A 17,223-nucleotide genomic window follows, 5' to 3' on the forward strand; every position below is an offset into this window, starting at 1 on the left:
CCTATCCCAAGCCACTTCTTCCCTTTCTCCCATCACAAAAGGCTCAGGTCATGGCGGGTGCTGGGATGTTTATTTACAAAGTGGGTACAGGGTTTTCAGGGACTGGTGGATCTAGGTCTCTTCTTTCTTTGCCTGGCTTGTTGGGCCCCTTGGCTCTGCTTGAAATTAGGGAGCTTCCGCTTTGCAGCCGCCTCCAAGGAAGCCCAAAGTTCATCCGTCTCTGTGTCTTCTGGGGACACCCTGTCGGGTTCTTCAGGCTCTTGGGGCTCATCCTGGTGAACGGGAGGAAAGCTGAAGAATCAGGGGCAAAGTAACAGACCCACAAGGAGGCCCTAAGCCAAAACTAAACCCATTCCAACCAGTTGATTGCAGTTCATACCGACCCCAGAGGACAGAGCAGAACTGCCATAGGCTTTCCAAGGCTGTAATCTTTACAGTAGATTGCCACACGTTTCTCCTGAGGAGTGGCTGGTGGGTTTGAACCACTGAACTTTTGGTTAGCAGCGCAGTGCTTAATCACTGTGCCACCAAGGCTCCTCTGTGGAAGCCCTAGTGGGAAGATAATCCCACCACCACCATCATCTTTATTTTCTGCACCCGGGACACCAATTCGGTCCATGCTTTTAGACATGTCACTCTTGGCAATAACTTTGTCAGGGCTGACTATTAAAACCTGTCAGAGAAATGAAATAATCTGGCAGGCAAGTGGACAGCTCCAGATCTGGGTTCCAGCTGCCACTTTTTTCTCTCTGAGGGAAATCCTCACATACATGCCCTTTGCTCTCACATTCCCAGATCCAGTAGCTCACCTCCCAGTTGTCCCTGCCCGACAGAAGGAGGCAATTCAGCCGAGACTTGAGATAAACCTGCAAAAGATGAGGGGACTTAAGGAGCCCAGGCATGCTGAAGTAGATGGAAAAATGAATGGGGGCACAGGTGCCAGTGGGCTCCAGGAACTGTGAACTAGGCAGAACGGGCAAGGCTCAAAGGTTCGGGCTCTCACCTTATGCTCCAGACCCCGTGGGTTCCGTATCCTGTGCACCCTCAAGACTCTATCCAGGCCGCAGGAGGCTAACAGGGGCTTTGAAGGGTGGCACTGCAACGCTCGGACACTGCCTGCCAGCCCCTTTAGACAGCCTAGGAGGCGCCCTGGGGACAGCAGGGGTATCAGTGTTAGCTGGCCAGCCAACAACCACGTATTGTTTGCTGTTCTGATCACTTTACATCTCAACATTTAGTCCTCAATGTAACTCAGAGACAGGAATTACCAGTAATATCTCCATGTTACACGTGAGGAAACTGAGGCACAGAGAGTTGAAGTAATTTGGCAAGGCCAGCAGCTTTTGGTGAAAACAGGATTTGAACCCAGGCAATGTGGCACCTGAACAGAGCTAACAACCACTCCATTGCATTGCCTCAGAAGGAATTCTGCCTTCTTCCCCACCCTCACCCTCTAGTCCACTTACCTTGCCGAAGGTCAATTTCTGCCAGCTGCCCATGCGTGTTCCCCACAATCACCGAACTGAAGAGACCAGAAGCAAGTGCGTCAGCAGGAACCTCCCGGAGCCGTCCCTGAGCCCCCGCCACCCACCTTTACCCCTCCAGGCACTTACTTGCCCTCAGGAGTGAGGGTCATGGCTGTCAGCGGATATTCTCCATAGGTGGCCTCAAGGACTGGCCGGCGCTGGGGGGAGGCTGGATCATAGACACGGACCTGGAGGAAGACTGAGTCATCATAAGAGTACCCTCAGCCCGCACACCCTCCTTGGGCTTCTCCACATCTTCCTGTGCTGTTTGTTTATGACCCAGTCTCAGACCAACCTGTGAGGTGGGCAGGTGTGGTGAAATAAGTTCCTTTATGTGGCCTTTTGCCTTGGTTCTTAGGAAAAACAGCTTGAGATTTTTCCACTAAGCCCTGAGGGGTTACCTTTGCCCTGGTTTTCTACCTAAGGGTTTGCTACTTCTGTCCATGTTGACTAACATTTCCTGGGTAAACTGTAAACGGCTTGGTTTGATACTTCTTGTCTGGTCCTGGGCTGTAGCCTATCCTGTGATAGGTATGCACCTTGTAAGGACTGATCAATATACTATGCAAATCAAGTGACTACAGACTATGCAAATCAAATGACTATGGTCCACAAAGGGGATTGGTTAGTCTGTGGCCCTGCCGGGAGGGCCATACCTTGAAACTGATAAGGAGTTTGCTTATATAAGTGGCCAAACCCACAGAGGTTTCAGAAGGGAGAAAAGACAAGACAGGCAAGAGAGAAGCAGCAGACAGGAGGCGAGGAACCTCCTAAAAGAGCTGTAACACAGGTGAAGGCCTGTAACACTGAAGGCATCAAGAAGCCCAGAAGGGGTCTTGCGACACAGCCAGTGGCAACAGGCCCAGGTTGGCCCTGGGGGAGAGTTGAAAATGACAGCAGAAACCTTCAGCTAGGAATGCAGCTAAGCTGAACAAAGCTTTTACACTGGCTATAAGCTGGATCAGTTAGCAGCAGAGAGGCTGACAGCAGGGTGGCCAAAGGCAAAGAGGCGTGCATGGCTGAGGGGGCGTGTATGGCAGAGAGAAGGGCCTGCTTGCTTGCATGGCCAAGAGGCGCCGGGAGCTATTTACACTGAAGAAGGGAGTGATGTGCCTTCCACCTCAGGGGCGTCTTTTAGACTTTGCTTACATGCTTCCGGATCCTGATCCTAAGTTGCAGCCTGTTGATTCTGATATCCTGTTACTTCCTTAGTAAACCACTTAACTGTAAGTATGGCCTGAGTTGTGTGGCTGTTCCAATGACTTACGGAACCCCGCAGAGAAGCAGAGTGCGCCATGGGGGCAAGAGGGGATGCGGTTGGCTGGTGTCGGAAATGGTAAAGAAGTTGGAGAGGGGGGTATGTTTGACCTCCACCTCATAGGAATCAGCTTTGGGCTGATGGTGATTCTGTCTCCTCCTCCTGAAGTTAGAGGACTTCAGGCGCTACTAGAACATTTTTTTAGCAGGATTGTGAAAACTGAGGTACAAGCTTACTTAGAAGCATAAATGGACAGGGCTGAGGGACAGGTCCCCTAGGTTGGGGAATAGGGCAGCACTGCCACGGTCAGCATTGCATGCCCTCCCTGCAATCTGCCCATGTAGGGGGAGGAGGATGGAAAAGCAAGTCAGTTCAATTGTCAGAAGGTGCTGAATTCCAAGCAGAGAAATTCAGCCTGAACAAGGGAGGAGAGAGGAAGCCCTCCTGTGGGTTTTGAGCAGAGGCATATCACCAAGATTAGACTTCAAATATGCAGGAGTGAAGGAAACAGGGCAAAAAACAGTGGCCCAGCCCTGTCTGGGTCTTAGGACTTCAAATGAAATAACTGTCATGTTCCCCAGTCCAGCCCTTCATGTACAGCTGAGGCCAGAGATGGGAAGAGGGCCTGGGCCCCAATGCAAACGAGAGGCAGCATCAGAACCCAGAACCTAGTTCTCTACACTGCCAGCCCAATGTCCTCTCATGACACCTGCAGCCTATGGGTCCCACTGTGAAGAGGAACTCCCTTCTCCTCTCCTTTATTCCAGTAGGAAGGAAAGGAATAGCCATAGTTCAGGAAACTCCATCCCAGAAGGTAGTATGGGAAGGTCACTGGCTCAGTGGTGCGGCTGAGAAGGCTGGGGAAGAGCTCTCTCTTATAAGACCTCAGGGATAGAAAAAGGCTCCTGAGAAGGGCAGCTGTGCCAAGTCAAGAGAGCCAGCCTCCACAGGGAGGGTGTTTCTCTAGGAGGCTGCTTAAGCCCAGGAGGAAGTTGGGGTGGGGTGTCTCACCTGGTGGTACCCTGTACAGGTAACAAGCTTCTGTGACTCAGGGAGGAACTGTATGTCCTGTTCCCAGATGGGAACCCGCAAGTCAAGCCAGTCATTCCGCACCTGGTGGAATGGGTAGTTGGAGGACATGCTTGTGGGGGACTCAGTGTGCCCCTTCATTACCCCCTAAAGTCTATCTGGCCTCGGACTCAGTCAGTGACCTCAGCATCCCTGGTACTAGGACCCAGCCCCTCCCCACCCATCACTCACGTTCTTGGCCCTGAACACAGGTTCCTCAGACCCCTGCAGGTCCCATATCTTCAACGCATTCTCCTTCCCACCAGTGGCAACCACATGGGGGTGTGCTGGGTCTTGGCGCATCTTACATACTCCGGGGCCCACCTTCAGCTCCAGGAGCTGCCAAGAATTCGAGATGAAGAGTCAGTCTCAGAGACCCCAAGCCTCCCTCCCCCAAAGCCCTAATCAGGCTCCTACCCCAACCCCACATTCTCCAACCATCAGGTCAGGGGAGGCTCACTGGGTCGGAGGACGCCTCTTTGTCATTGTCACACCAGACTCGAAGAATCCCAGAGTCCACACATGTGATGAGGTTGCTGCAGGTAGAGGGAGGATGGAGTTGGTGGAAAAAAAAGGAAAAGTCTTCTAGCTCGGACCCTAGCCAACCTACTCCCAAATTCACATTAGGAGGGAGACTCCCTTCCACCAGCCCAGCTCCAAAGAAAGCCTCTGGGTAATGTCTGGGTAGGGCTTGACAGCTTCCACTTTGCTTGTCTCTTACCTCCTATGATTTTCTCAACAGAGTGAGGGTTTACTAGTTTTATATGCGAGGAGACTGAAGCTCTGAGAAATTGCAATATTTGCCTGCTCAGCTATAAATGTCAGAACCAGAACTGGAAATCAAGTCTGTGATCCTCCAAAGCAGAGTGCTTCTGCTAGTCCACAGCTACGTCTCAGGGCACCTGGGCCTGCTGATCCTTCTGACTCTCAAATCAATTACCAGCAATCAGGATCAGTAGCTCTGAAAGGACTAACACGAGGCTGGTTTGGATTTAGGGTTCGGCCAAAGTCAAACACCAGTTTCTCTCAAGTTCCTTGTTCTGGGTCCCAGGCACTAAAATCAGTTTCTTCTTTAAAGAATCCCTCCTATAAAGTCCAAATAAATCTGTTTCAAGGTTCTGTACAGCCTGTGCCTATGCTCTTTCTCACATCTGCCCCCCCCACCCCAGTTCAGGCTCTCAGGCAACACTCTCCCAACAGCTCTCTCTCCAGTCCATCCTTCACACTACTACAGGTTCATAGTTCTGACCACAGCCCTTCCCGCTCAAAAGCCTTCAACACCTCCCCACCACGTATGAAAGTACAAATCTCTCAACTTGGCACTTAAAGCCCTTTGCATCTAATCTCGATCTACCTTGCCCACTCTATGAAAATGCTTCCTCGGCTTCAATCCCCAAATGCTATTTATCGTCCCTGAGATGGACCCTGTAGCCTGCGACCAATCTTTGTCTCTCCTCAGTCAGTACCCTCTTTCTAGAATACCCTCACCTCCTTCTCCATCTGTCAACATCCTACCCATCCTTCAAGGCCCAGTTCAAATGTCCCACACCCCATAGAGCCCTTCCAGGCCTCATCGATCAGAATTAACACTACCAAACCTATGCAGCCTAAAATAACCTGTTTCATCATTCTCAGAAGCCTGGATGAGTAACCTAATCACAAACACCTTCCTAACCTTTACTTTAGGACCCTCACCACCTTGTTGGTGGTGGTCAGTATCGGTTTAAAAACATGCTCAAAACAATTAAATGACTTGCTCGGGATCACCTGAAAAGTTATGGTGGAGCCAGAAAGAAAACCCAAGAAGATGCAAGTTCTATGAGGACAGAACTGCGTGTCTGGTTTACCTGCGGTCCCTGCACTTTGCCCAGTGTCTGGAACTCAGTACATATTCAACAAAGGCTTGTTAAAGGAATAAATGAGCAAAGGCACGATTCCAGGTCTCTGTCACTCAGCAGGCCCGTGTCACATAAGGCCGTCCTGAGGGAGCCTCAACACTCTCCCAAGCGTTCAGCGAGGGGATCGGTCTTACCCGTCGGCCTGGGCGAGGCCCCGAAACGTGCCCTCCCCGCCGGGGCAGTGCCTCTGGCCCTGGAATATGCCCTCCTCAGTGCTGAAGTGCTTCACCGTCCCGTCCGCGCAACCCACCAGTACCTGGGGGAGCAGAGGAGGACAGAATAGCGAGGAGGGCGAGGGTGCCGCGTCCCCGGTCCCCCAGCTCCGGCTCGGTTCCCGACCGCTCACCTGGGTCTCGCCGCTCGAGCCCCAGCACAGGACGCTCACCGCCTCCTCGCGTCGCGGCTGTCCAGTAGCCGTGAAGTTCGCCGCCTGTTTGCGCTGAAGGTTCACCCCTGCGGGACGCGGGCGTCAGGTGCGCCGGGGTCGCGAGAGGGCGACCCCCCGCACCCCCCGACGCTCGGCCCCGCCACCTACCTTTCAGGATCCCTGTTTCGGTGCCAACCCACACGTGGTTCCAGCGCGCAGCGGCAGCCGCCATGACATTTCTCAGGGGCCCCCGGCCTGTACTTCCGGCGCGGTGTTTGCGTCACCAGTGGGCGCCGCGTCCGGTCCAGACAAATGCAGGTTACGGGAGTTTAAAGAGCCGGAAATGTGTTGATCCCCTACCCGCTCCAGCTTGTTTTGCTTTTTACGAAATTAAAATCAAAAGATGCTTGTTTACGGGAATCTGAAAAGTAACTTTTTTTTTCTTTGCACTTGGAGTGGACCTTGCATCTGTCGAGTCAGCGCTAATCTGTCTCCTTGCTCTGCATTGTGTAATTAAGCTGTTAGACGAAAAAAGAAGCTACTTCAGAAACTATCCACCTCATCCCATCTACCCCTTACTGTTTGTACCCTGGTGGCGCAGTGGTGCGTGGCTTCATCCTCGAGTGTAAAACACGCGAGCCAAACGAAGAAAAACCCGGCGATCTGAAACAAGCTCTGTTTTGGGAGGTGGGGTGGGGCCTCGTTTTTATTTCCTTGTACTGAGGCTTGGTGATGAGAAAGTAAAAATCTGCACGGTGAACAGAAATGAATATTTCTCCTGTTCAGTTAAAAATCGAGCCATTAATTTGGCTGAATTTGAGATAACGTTGGGCATCCCTCACGGCTGTTTAATTTCAAAGTAGTACCAGATCTATATTAAGTGTCTTGGATAAAATGAGTATTACAAGAAATGAAATACCCATAAACGTTGGAAGACACTAATTGAGACTCAAACCAAAAAACAAACAAAAACCCAAATCCATTTCCGTCGAGTCGATTGCGACTCAGCGATCCTATGGCGCAGAATGGAACTGCCCCCAAGGCTTACTGGGATCCCTTGTTAGGTGCAGTCCAGTCGCTCCCGACTCAGAGTAACCCTGTGTACAAGCTCTATTCTTCCCCGGCTACAACCTTTTGGTTAGCAGTCGAGCTGCTTAACCGCTTCGCCACCAGGGCTTCTTAAAAGAACCCTAGTTTATTATCAGCTTGTAAATTAGAGCCCCTCTCTCACTCAGTAAACCAAAGTGAACTCAACCAGAGAAAACAATTCTTCAAAGTACCCAATGAATTAGCTTTCTCCACTTTTTATAATCCCTTTCTCCAAATTATACACTTCTTACTTAGCCAATTGCTTAGAATTTCTTTGTTCACCTTACTAATCACTTAAAATTTCTTTGTTACAGAATTTCATTGACTGTCTATAAAGCCTTTTCTCTCCTTCCTAATGGGGAATTTGGCACTAATTGGGCCAGGTTCCTTCCGCTAGCATAAATATTCACTTAATAAACATTTGTGTAAAGGACTCTACTATTTTCATTTAAACACTCCCAAAGATAAGCTGCTGCTGTAAAATTGCATAACGACTCCTCTTTGAGTGACTACGGATTTCTTACTGAGAAATTTTGTTCTCTAAAATCATAGACTATCAGAAGCTATGCCGTTTGAAATTATGTCATTAAAAAATATCTGTGATGGGAAGTTTGGCAACTATTATCGGTGATGGTTGCACAACATAGTTCATGTAATCGATATCACTAAATTGTACCGAAAAATATTGAATCGGCAAATATGTTAAATATGTTTTTACAACAATTTAAAGAAAACATTCCACTCTTGCCTGGAGGATCTAAATCCTTTTGACACAGAGAAGTGGCCTTAATTTCCAAGTCAGCTGCAGAACTTCTGATAAGGGTTTTCTGAGCACAACATTCTACATTCAGCCGGGGCTGCACTTCGCAGTCCAGACCCAATGTTGACCCTTTTGCACACAGCGCTAGGTTGCATTGAGCCTATCAACATTGCTTTACTTAAAACTAAACTCCCTCCTTCCCTAAAATCCTATCTTTCCTTTGTTTTGGTTCCTTTTTGTGCAGTGTCCCTGGTCAGGAAGACACCTGGCCTCTTGGGCTGATTTGGATAGATGACTGGCCTCCCCGTTTCACCTAGGTTAAAACTGAGCTAAACAAAAACGAATGGACTAAGTAGTTTCTGCCCCCTATACCGAAACGAAACAAACCTGTTGCCGTGCAGTTAATTCCGACTCATGGCGACCCTCCAGGACGGAGTAGAACTGCCCCATTGGGTTTCCAAGGCTTCGATGTTTACGGAAGCGGATTCCCACATCATTCTTCCCCGGATGAGCAGCTGGTGGTTTCAAACCGCCGACCTTTTGGTTAGCAGCCGAGAGCTTAGCTAGCGTGCCACCAGGCCACCGTTCCTAAAAGTACAGTAATACCAAGTCCACATACAAAGATTGTTAAATACTGACTCTGCGCGCAACACAACGAAACACCGGCTGGTCTTCCGCCACTTTCACAATGATAAACAACAGTGTCAAGTATTCCACCTTCCGTTCCGAAAGCTCCCACGGTAAACTGACCTAGTGGAAAAAGTCAGATAAAACTGACAGGAAAAACGCCAGCCTTCTTTGTTTCACCTTCAGCTAGTTAAAACCCACAAACACTCCTCTTAAAAAAAAAACCTATAAAACTATAACGCCCGACAAAAAAAACTAACAGCAAAAACATTGGTTTCTGGAGTTAATCACGTAAAAGCACGCTTTTCCCAATAAACTTTCAATCATCGTTACTAAAACAAACATTGTTATAAATATAATAACTTTTCGTCTGCTTTTTCATAACCATAGTTCCCCCCGGGGGGGGTGCACCGTTCCTGGAAGTACTGCAATACCAGGTCGATGCGTGGAGTGGACGGAGCAAGCTCCTATTCCATCTCCCAGCTCCAAAAATCCATTTAATATATTGTCCTCGGATAGAGGACGTATCAGATATTAAACTGATAAGAACAGATACTACACTTGATCTTAGCCAAAAGGCCGAGAAGCGATAACGACTTCATCCCGGCCCAGCTGGCCTCACCCTCACTCCTCCTTTTACAGTTATGGTGGCTGTCGTAATGTAATTATTAGACTCTTTTCGAATAAGTAACATTTCTCAAGACAGATTTTTCATTACTGTTACTTAGTAATAGTGGTAGACTTTTGAAAACAAACCTTAAATTGGAGTGTTAACCGCGTTGCTTGCGTGCTCACGTGGCATGGTTCAGAGTCAGTTTTGCATAAATCCGCCCCTCTGCTCTCTCGCTCCCTCGCTCGCTCTCTTTTTTTTAATTCTTGGGATTGGCCCACGCACAACACGTGATTTCGATCCCCGTATGGTGTCACTTTCTCCCGAGTTGTGGCCTTAGACTCCCAGCCTAGTTTTTATCGCCGCCGACTTGGTGCGGCCTGTGACCGCGTCCCTCTCCCGGGAGAGCATTTGGAGCGGCCGCGGGGCGGTTAGAGCACAGGCTTTGGAGTCCGAAGAATTGGCTGGGATCCCTGCTCTGCCAGCTCCTTTCTGATCCTATTTCCCTGGGCACCCTGGGACTCTGAGTTCCCTGCAGCACCTGTCCCCTGACTTACCTTAGTGTCCACCTCATCCCATCTGCCCCTTCCTGCTTGTATCCTGGTGGCCCAGTGGTTAAGCAGAGACGGTTGTTCCGGGGCTTGGGGGAGGGAGGGTGGCCAAATACAGCGGCTGTTTTACAGGCGCAAAGCAAAGCCCGGCTCTGTGAAAGGGCTAAATATCAGACCCTGGCTGGGAAGGACTGGAGGTCTCGTTTCCTTGGAAACTGTTAGTACAAATGCGAAATGTGATGTTTGAAGCCCCGTCTCAAATAAAAATCCGGATTTAGGAAGGAGAGACTTTATTCGAAAGGAGTATTTGTGAAAGCAGCAAGAGGAGAGAAACAATTACAACAGGGAGGACACTGACCGTAGTGCAAGTCTCCTTAGGAAAAGTGTTTTTTTGTTTTAGTTTTTTTTAATACCTATTGAACCCGCTGCTGAGGAGTCGCTTCTGCCTCATAGTAACTCTAAAGCACAAGAGTAGAACTTCCCTATAGGGTTTCCAGTCTTTACAGAAGCGAACTGCCACGTCTTTCTCCCGCGGAGCGGCTGGTCGGTTTGAATCGCTGACCTTTGGGTTAGCAACTGAGCGCTTTAACTACTGTGCCACCAGGGTTCCTTTCTTGTCGACAGCAGTAAACAAGACTAAGGAGTCACTGGATGGTGCAAATGCTTAACGTGTTTGACTGCTACTAACCAAAAGGTGACTTGAGTCCACCCCCCAGGCACCATGGAAGAAAGACCTGGCGACCTACTTCCCGAAAAATCAGCCATTGAAACCCCCTGCAACGCAGTTCTACTCTGACACACATGGAGTCACCGTGTGTCAGAATGGACTAGAGGGCAACTGGTAAACAAGGCTAAAAAAAACTGGATGTGGGAAAAGTGGAGTCAGACACTTTACCCTGAGGCCAGACTATTCTCTGGAGGGCCTCTTAGGGAGTAGTCGCATGCTGGCCAAAGTCCAGGGATCTGGGGGAAGTTTGGTCAACAAGCACGTTGTTCTGACTGATCAATAGGATGAACGGTTAAATCATTTATGAAGCAAAGAATGGGAGTTTGGGGGATCTGTGTCTGGCCCTGTCATAGGTAAACAACAGGGGCATCTGTGAGTCTTCTCTAAGTCCTGTGGAGGAAGGGTGGTTCTTTGCCCTAAGCCTTTCCCAGAACACAAAAGGTAGGGGGATTGTTAATAATCCCTGTAAAATCTGACACGTACCCCTATAACTGAAGCTCTGCACCTGAGTTGGAAATAGTGGCCGCATCTCTGTATCAGAATGACACACATGGCTGACAGCCTTCAGGCAAGAGCAGGGTGTTCCATTGTCCCTGATGTGATTCCAAACACCAACGTTTCTGATAGTCCCCTATTTTAGAGAACAGGTTTCTCAGCACTTTGTCCCTGGTGTTAATGATCAAAAACAGTTTCTACAAATTTTCATGTTAGCCCAGAGCTTCCAGGGAGGCATCCGATTAAGGGGTGTAGTAGGCAGAATAAAAGTCCCCCAAAGATGTCCAACGTCCAAATCCTTGGACCCTGTGAATATGCTACCTTTTATGGCAAAAGGGACTTCGCAAATATGATTAAATTAAAGATTTTGAGATGGGCAGATTATCCTGGAGTACTTGGTGGGCCCAGAATGATCACGAAGGGAGAGAGGAGAATCAGTGTCAGAGTGATGCTGCCTGACAAAGACTCGGCTGGGCGGGCTACTGGTGGCTTTGAAGATGGAAGGGCGCTACTAGCCAAAGAATGTGGACGGCCTCCATGAACCGCAAACGGATCCTCTCCTAGAAGCTCCAGAAAGGAATGCAGCCCTGCGGACGCCTTGATCTTAGCCCAGTGAGACCCACTGTGTAAGTCTATCACCAGAATTGTAAGAGAATAAATTTGTTTTGTTTTAAGCCACTAAGTTTGTATATGTGCAAAGCAGCAAGAAACTAACACAGGGAGCAAAAGCAAATTCATTGCTGCGGGTGGGGCAGCTGCCCTGTGAATTGTACAGTGTTTAGCAGCATCCTCGGCCTTTACCCACTAGTTATCAGTGGCAACCTCCCTTCTCCCCCAGTTGTGACAACCAAACACATTTTCAGATATTGTTAAACGTCCCTTGTTTGAGAGCCACTGCACTGTGTCAAATAATCTTATTTGTTGGCTGGCAAACCCTGGTGCCCGAGTGGTCAGCTGCTAACCAAAAGGTCAGCAGTTCAAACCCGCCAGGCGCTCCTTGGAAGCTGCTAACCAAAGGGTCAGCAGTTCAAACCCGCCAGGCGCTCCTTGGAAACTCCATGGGTCAGTTCTACTCTGTCCTATAGGGCCGCTACGAGTTGGAATCGACCCGATAGCACTGGGTTTGGTTTTTGGGTTTTTTCCTTTAGAATGTAACCAGACAGCAGTCAATCAAGACAAAAAAAAAGGCCTTGGGATGTCTGCTGATTACATGGCTAGGTTTGTGACACAGCAGCTTGGAGGGTGCTGGTGCCACTTACAGAGGTGGAGAGACTGGGGGTGCAGACTTGGGGGGCAGGGCACAAAATGAAGGTCCTGGAGTCTGATTGGACACCAAGTGGGGAGGTCCAGTGAACACTTGGCTGTAGCTGGAACTCAAGGAAAAGGTGCAGGCTGGAGATACCAGCCTGTTATCAGTGTAAACGAAATGTGAGCAGGCAAGTCTCAGTCATTCTGGTTTATGCCTCCTCCCCAGCCCCCCATCCCAATCTCTCCACATTATCCCAGGCTACTTTATTCTACCTTAGTTTAATAAGTAGTCCCTAGTCTGACTCAGAATCGACTCGAAGGCGCTGGGTTTTTTAGTCTGGGGTTAAGGAGCTCTGGTGGTGCAGCAGCCAAGTGCTCAGCCAACAGGTTGGCGGTTGGAACTCACCCACATCCCCAACAAAGACCTGAAAGTCTGCTCTCCCTGACTACCCATAAAAACCAACCCACAGCAACCCCGTAGGAGAGAAAACAGCCATTTCCGAGGCTGTACAGCTTTACAGAAGCAGGCTGCCACATTATCCTTCTGCAGAGAGGCTAGTGGGCTGGAGCCGTCAACCTCTCCCTGAAGTGCTTAACTACTGCACCACCAGATAAACTAAACCCACTGCCTTTAAGGCAACCCTGACGAGCAACTCTATAGAATATCCCGTGAAGATTATAGCCTAGAAAACCCTATTGGGCAGTTCTCAGTGTACCTAAGACCTGAATACTGACTTGAAGTAGCGGCCTCACCTTCTAAAACCTGTGGCCTTGTCTAGTAGTTAACCCCCAGGGACTTTTGGGTAACCATTTCCCCTATTCCCTCTGCGATAGTGGACAATGCACATACAAGTCTGTTCTCTGCAGACGGTTTGGCACTTGCCTGCCAAGACCGGTGCAATGAGCTAATGCATGATGGCTGCCAACTCATGGTGACCTCAGCTGTAGAGCAGATCTTCTGGAAAAGCTTACTTACCTGCTGCAACTACTTCATCTTAGTCCCCACCTGACTTCTCTGAGATTTTAAATGTGCTTCTCTGGAGGTGAACTACTAAGTATGGTGTTTGAGTGACTCCACTTCCTTAAATTAATGCTCAGATATAATAGTGTATGCCTACCAAGATGAACTTTTAGTCCAAGTATGTTTGAACTTAAGATGCCCTACAAACTGGAGTTACTTAAGTGGACACAGAATTCACTGGCGATAGTTGATGTGCGCGAAAAAAGGGCGACCGTGTACTTAGGCTTGGATGACGATCAGCAACGTTAAGATGGCTAGTGTGTGTGAGGCTGAGTGTTCTTCCCTGAACTATGCAATGTGGCGGCATTAGGCAAATTGTCAAACTAAGCTGGGCAGATCCCATGACAGCAAACTCTCAGGGCTCATTTTATTTGCCAGGCTAGACCCATGGAAACACAAAAACCACTCAAGGTCCACTGAAAGAAAAAAAAAAATAACAGGCTTTATTTAGAGGCAGCAGACAAACTAAAATGACTGCACGCATACCAATTTCAACGTAACATCCAAGACTTTGGTTCCTGCAGAGGAAAGAAGAAAAACGTTAAAAGGGCTGCGTCCAGGTACTTTTTTGTTCATAGTCCGAACAAACGTTTGAACAAAACACCTACCACTTAAATGCACCTTGTTCTTTTCCTGAGACCTGAAAAAATGAACAACTGATTTTCAGTAGGTGGACACTCCGCCCCAGCCCAGCTACAGAAATCCCCTTGATCCCTCAGACTGTTCCTTCTGGAACAAGTTCTCCTCCTCTCCCCCAGCCAGCCCCAGTGGGTTCACCTTTACAGGCTCTGGGACCAGGACAGGAGGTAAGACGTGTACATGTTTCTTCATCGGGATCTGAATTTTACTTAGCCCTGCTGAAGCGCATGTTTACTCACCTCTAACCCCAGACTGGGGCTGAATAGATACACAGCTTCTAGTCTCCCTGAAAAAGATTAAGAGATGATGAATTAAGTTTCTCAATCATCCCAAGACTTCCTGTTGCTTAAAGGAAAAGCACCCTCGTATACGCTGTATAGGTGTTCAATACCTACAGAGATTACCAGCTTGTCCACAGTAAAACCCACTTAACTTGCTATTGTTAGGACTTGTCACTGGCATGGCAGGCTCACAGCTCAGAAATACCTTTCAGTCACAGTGATCAGACTGGGGCGGTATTCAACTCATCACTGGTGATCAGGCAGTTGCCAGTAAAACTCTGGACTAGACTGGCAGTCTTGGTACAGCTACCCAAGCACAGATGTTTTATATTAAGGTTTGAACGGGCAACCTTTCAACTAGCAGCTGAGCATTTTAACAACGGAGCCACCAGGGCTCCTTTATGCAAAACACTTACCTCAAATCACTGCTAGGGCACCAGGCAAGATGATGCACCTACAACAAACAAGACTCAGTCAGCAATGCACCCACTCTCAGTTAAAGTGTTCTTGCCCAACCCCTTATTCCCTGAAAAATCAGATTTCCGAGTCTCAACAGCAAGTTATCAGCCGAACGAGATTCCATGTAAGTCATCATTTAGGAGAGCCTGAGAAAGCACCTTTCCCCACCCTATATGCCACATGCACATACCGTATTTAAATTACTTACTTTTCAGCCAATGAGGAGCTCATTGCCAGCAGTACCTAGAGAAAGGACGAGGCCGTGGGTGAAAAAAATCCTTACACACAGTAGCCCCCCGTCATGTCTTCTCCAGTTTCTCAGGTGTTCAAATGTTTTCATTGTGTAAGTCATAGTGAGCTAGTTTAATTCATCACAGAAACTGCCTACTAGGTGGCATTAAGTCATGCGACAAAAAAAGAAAAAACCCAACTCACCTTTCAGCTCTGGAGTCCTTTCCCTGGTATCCATGTGCTGCTTTTAAATCAGAAAATCACTGTTATCATGGCAGTATCCAAAACACAGAAAAGCTATTTATAATTAATGGGTATGCAAAGAAAAACTAAGGAAATTCTGTAAGCACTTGGTGTATCTCAGACAGTTCCTTATGGAAAAAGTTCTCATTCTCCCTCCCAGTTAGCCCCAGTGGGTTCACCATTACTGGTTCTGGGGTGAGAGAACAAGGAGCCTAAAACAAGATATTTGTTTTCCTCACTGGTAACGCCAACAACAACAACCACAAAAAAGCCACTGGATGATGGGTGGCAGTCTACGTTGCATCAAGCCAAAGGCTTACATGGGCATGTGCTGTTATGAAAAGTATCACAAACAGCTTACCTAAGACAGATGAATATAGCCTCATCCAACCACCTAGGAAAGAATAAGTTTTTTTAATTTTTTTAAATTAAGGCAGAACAAAATTTTTTCAGCACCAGCAACTGCCATCAGAACTCTAACATGCTATTAACTGTCATACCTCAGAGAGCATCAGCATTATCAATTCAAATCATTTGACAGTGACACGTGCATGGAGAAGTGAGTATACCCTCCCCAAAACTGTATTGCTGTCCCTCTCCCCAGGAAATTATTCCATAAAGAGCAAGCCAGAAAGAGCAAAAAAGCAACGATTACAATGCTCAGCCATTTACTCTCCTGGTTCAGGGTCACACTGGGGAGATGACACCCCAAGTCCCCACTTGGACAATTACCTGCATTCACTCCGGGAGGCACCTGAATTCATCAGGATCTGTGATGAGATGCTGGAGACAGGAAAGTGGTGTTACAATGTACCTAAGACCCATTTAAAAACCTTTGAGTACTCTGGTCCACTTCTCAGCAGGAAGGTGACATCACCTGTTATATTCAGCCATATGCTTGTCATTTTTAACTTCATCATGGATAGTGACCAGTGCACTTTGAACTCACAAATGAAATTCCATTGTATTCCATCTCTCCCCTTAATGACATAAACCATTAGATACCCACCTGAAAGATCACCGTAATGCTGGATTTAAAGAACAGCACCAGGAGACTGCTGTAGGTGAACTACCACATGCTCTTTCAGGCCCAGTTATATTTAATCTTTTGTACAAGGGTCTGTCTTGTCCCATTATCCAGCCAGTAAGCTCTACTGAGCTGAACCACACCTGAAAAAATGAAACACATCCTTCACTGAGCTATATACCCTGAAAATACCAACCACCTTATATCAACAAATTAACACGCCAAAAAATAAAACTCCAAAAAAAAAAAAACCAGACATTTGCTGCAGGTGGTGCTATTCAGAATTTTAAAGTCTTCTCCACTAATCCTTCAGAAAGAGAGAGTTCAACAAGTAATCATCCTCATAGCACTTATACCATCAACAATGGAAGACAGACTCAGAACACAGGCACAATCACTTACTCCAACAAACGGAGGTCTCTTCAAGGTTCTCAAACGTTCAAAAACACGCCTCTTCCTGCAGACAATAAAACGTTAGGTTAACAGTGGGTATTTAGCAACCCCTTCTTTCTGGAGAAGACGGCGTGGGACATCGGCTGTCCGGGGCCCTGTATCCTCAGAGTTAATTATCCTCACAAAGCTCAGTACAGGTCTGTGAGAAGATCCTCATCACAGGGAGGGCCGCGAGCATGTCCTGCCATCACCATTTTGTCCTTAACAAAGCCCCGCCGTGCCGCGGCCACGTGCGAGACTACCGCTAATCCGCCACCCACTCTCCCAGATATTCAATGCAGAGCCAAGGCCCAAGACGCGCCACGCGATCAACAAAACGGCCACAACTACAAACCTTACGGAAAACCGTGCAAAAAAGGAGAAAGAAAACGCTGAGCAAGACCCTTAAATACCACCTCGCACAGGCTCACGGGATTTGGGGCGGGACTATGAACTGCGCACGCGTATAAAGAGAGGGCGTGCGAGCCCGGGGAGTTGTGGGTAGGAACGTCCGGGGCGGGGGCGGGCCCAGAGCGCACCTCCTCGAATTGGGGCGGGGAAAAGGCGCGCATGCGTCCTAGGGTAGCGCGCAGGTGCACACAGCGGTGGGGACAGCCCACGCCCACTCCTAGAATGACTGGAACGTGAGGCCGTTCCGACTCTGGG

At 48.4% G+C, this 17,223-nt stretch overlaps 1 protein-coding gene, 1 long non-coding RNA gene and 9 other non-coding genes across 12 annotated transcripts; all 11 read right to left on the minus strand.

The window, feature by feature from the left end:
• Positions 1–57: 57 nt before the first annotated feature.
• On the minus strand, positions 58–9,424 carry WDR74 (WD repeat domain 74). Its single transcript, XM_049892278.1, has 13 exons — positions 9,350–9,424; positions 8,354–8,554; positions 6,286–6,635; positions 6,097–6,203; positions 5,885–6,006; positions 4,313–4,388; positions 4,045–4,191; positions 3,796–3,897; positions 1,614–1,714; positions 1,467–1,522; positions 1,004–1,149; positions 810–866; positions 58–272 (listed from the first exon to the last, which is right to left on the minus strand). The coding sequence occupies exons 3-13, from the start codon at positions 6,347–6,349 to the stop codon at positions 96–98; spliced, it is 1,155 nt and encodes a 384-aa protein (XP_049748235.1). The 5' UTR covers positions 6,350–6,635; positions 8,354–8,554; positions 9,350–9,424; the 3' UTR covers positions 58–95.
• On the minus strand, positions 8,994–9,184 carry LOC126081342 (U2 spliceosomal RNA). Its single transcript, XR_007518382.1, has one exon. It is a non-coding gene; the product is annotated as a U2 spliceosomal RNA (small nuclear RNA).
• Positions 9,425–13,655: 4,231 nt separating the features above from the next.
• Positions 13,656–16,963, minus strand: LOC126080963 (uncharacterized). Of its 2 annotated transcripts, none has more exons than XR_007518269.1 (11): positions 16,913–16,963; positions 16,528–16,582; positions 16,108–16,268; positions 15,831–15,881; positions 15,460–15,492; positions 15,060–15,099; positions 14,833–14,867; positions 14,582–14,619; positions 14,124–14,170; positions 13,854–13,885; positions 13,656–13,763 (listed from the first exon to the last, which is right to left on the minus strand). It is a non-coding gene; the product is annotated as an uncharacterized LOC126080963 (long non-coding RNA). The 2 variants fall into 2 exon arrangements; XR_007518268.1 differs by having other exon boundaries at positions 15,060–15,096; positions 16,913–16,962.
• On the minus strand, positions 13,956–14,081 carry LOC126081346 (small nucleolar RNA SNORD22). The gene has a single exon (XR_007518386.1). It is a non-coding gene; the product is annotated as a small nucleolar RNA SNORD22 (small nucleolar RNA).
• On the minus strand, positions 14,355–14,422 carry LOC126081345 (small nucleolar RNA SNORD31). Its single transcript, XR_007518385.1, has one exon. It is a non-coding gene; the product is annotated as a small nucleolar RNA SNORD31 (small nucleolar RNA).
• Positions 14,695–14,764, minus strand: LOC126081344 (small nucleolar RNA SNORD30). Its single transcript, XR_007518384.1, has one exon. It is a non-coding gene; the product is annotated as a small nucleolar RNA SNORD30 (small nucleolar RNA).
• On the minus strand, positions 14,938–15,004 carry LOC126081338 (small nucleolar RNA SNORD29). Its single transcript, XR_007518379.1, has one exon. It is a non-coding gene; the product is annotated as a small nucleolar RNA SNORD29 (small nucleolar RNA).
• LOC126081347 (small nucleolar RNA SNORD22) lies at positions 15,211–15,342 on the minus strand. Its single transcript, XR_007518387.1, has one exon. It is a non-coding gene; the product is annotated as a small nucleolar RNA SNORD22 (small nucleolar RNA).
• On the minus strand, positions 15,562–15,637 carry LOC126081339 (small nucleolar RNA SNORD28). Its single transcript, XR_007518380.1, has one exon. It is a non-coding gene; the product is annotated as a small nucleolar RNA SNORD28 (small nucleolar RNA).
• Positions 15,951–16,023, minus strand: LOC126081341 (small nucleolar RNA SNORD27). The gene has a single exon (XR_007518381.1). It is a non-coding gene; the product is annotated as a small nucleolar RNA SNORD27 (small nucleolar RNA).
• LOC126081343 (small nucleolar RNA SNORD26) lies at positions 16,399–16,472 on the minus strand. The gene has a single exon (XR_007518383.1). It is a non-coding gene; the product is annotated as a small nucleolar RNA SNORD26 (small nucleolar RNA).
• Positions 16,964–17,223: the final 260 nt, after the last annotated feature.

The sequence above is a fragment of the Elephas maximus genome, chromosome 7 (genome assembly GCF_024166365.1).
Source record: "Elephas maximus indicus isolate mEleMax1 chromosome 7, mEleMax1 primary haplotype, whole genome shotgun sequence".
Taxonomy (NCBI): Eukaryota; Metazoa; Chordata; class Mammalia; order Proboscidea; family Elephantidae; genus Elephas; species Elephas maximus.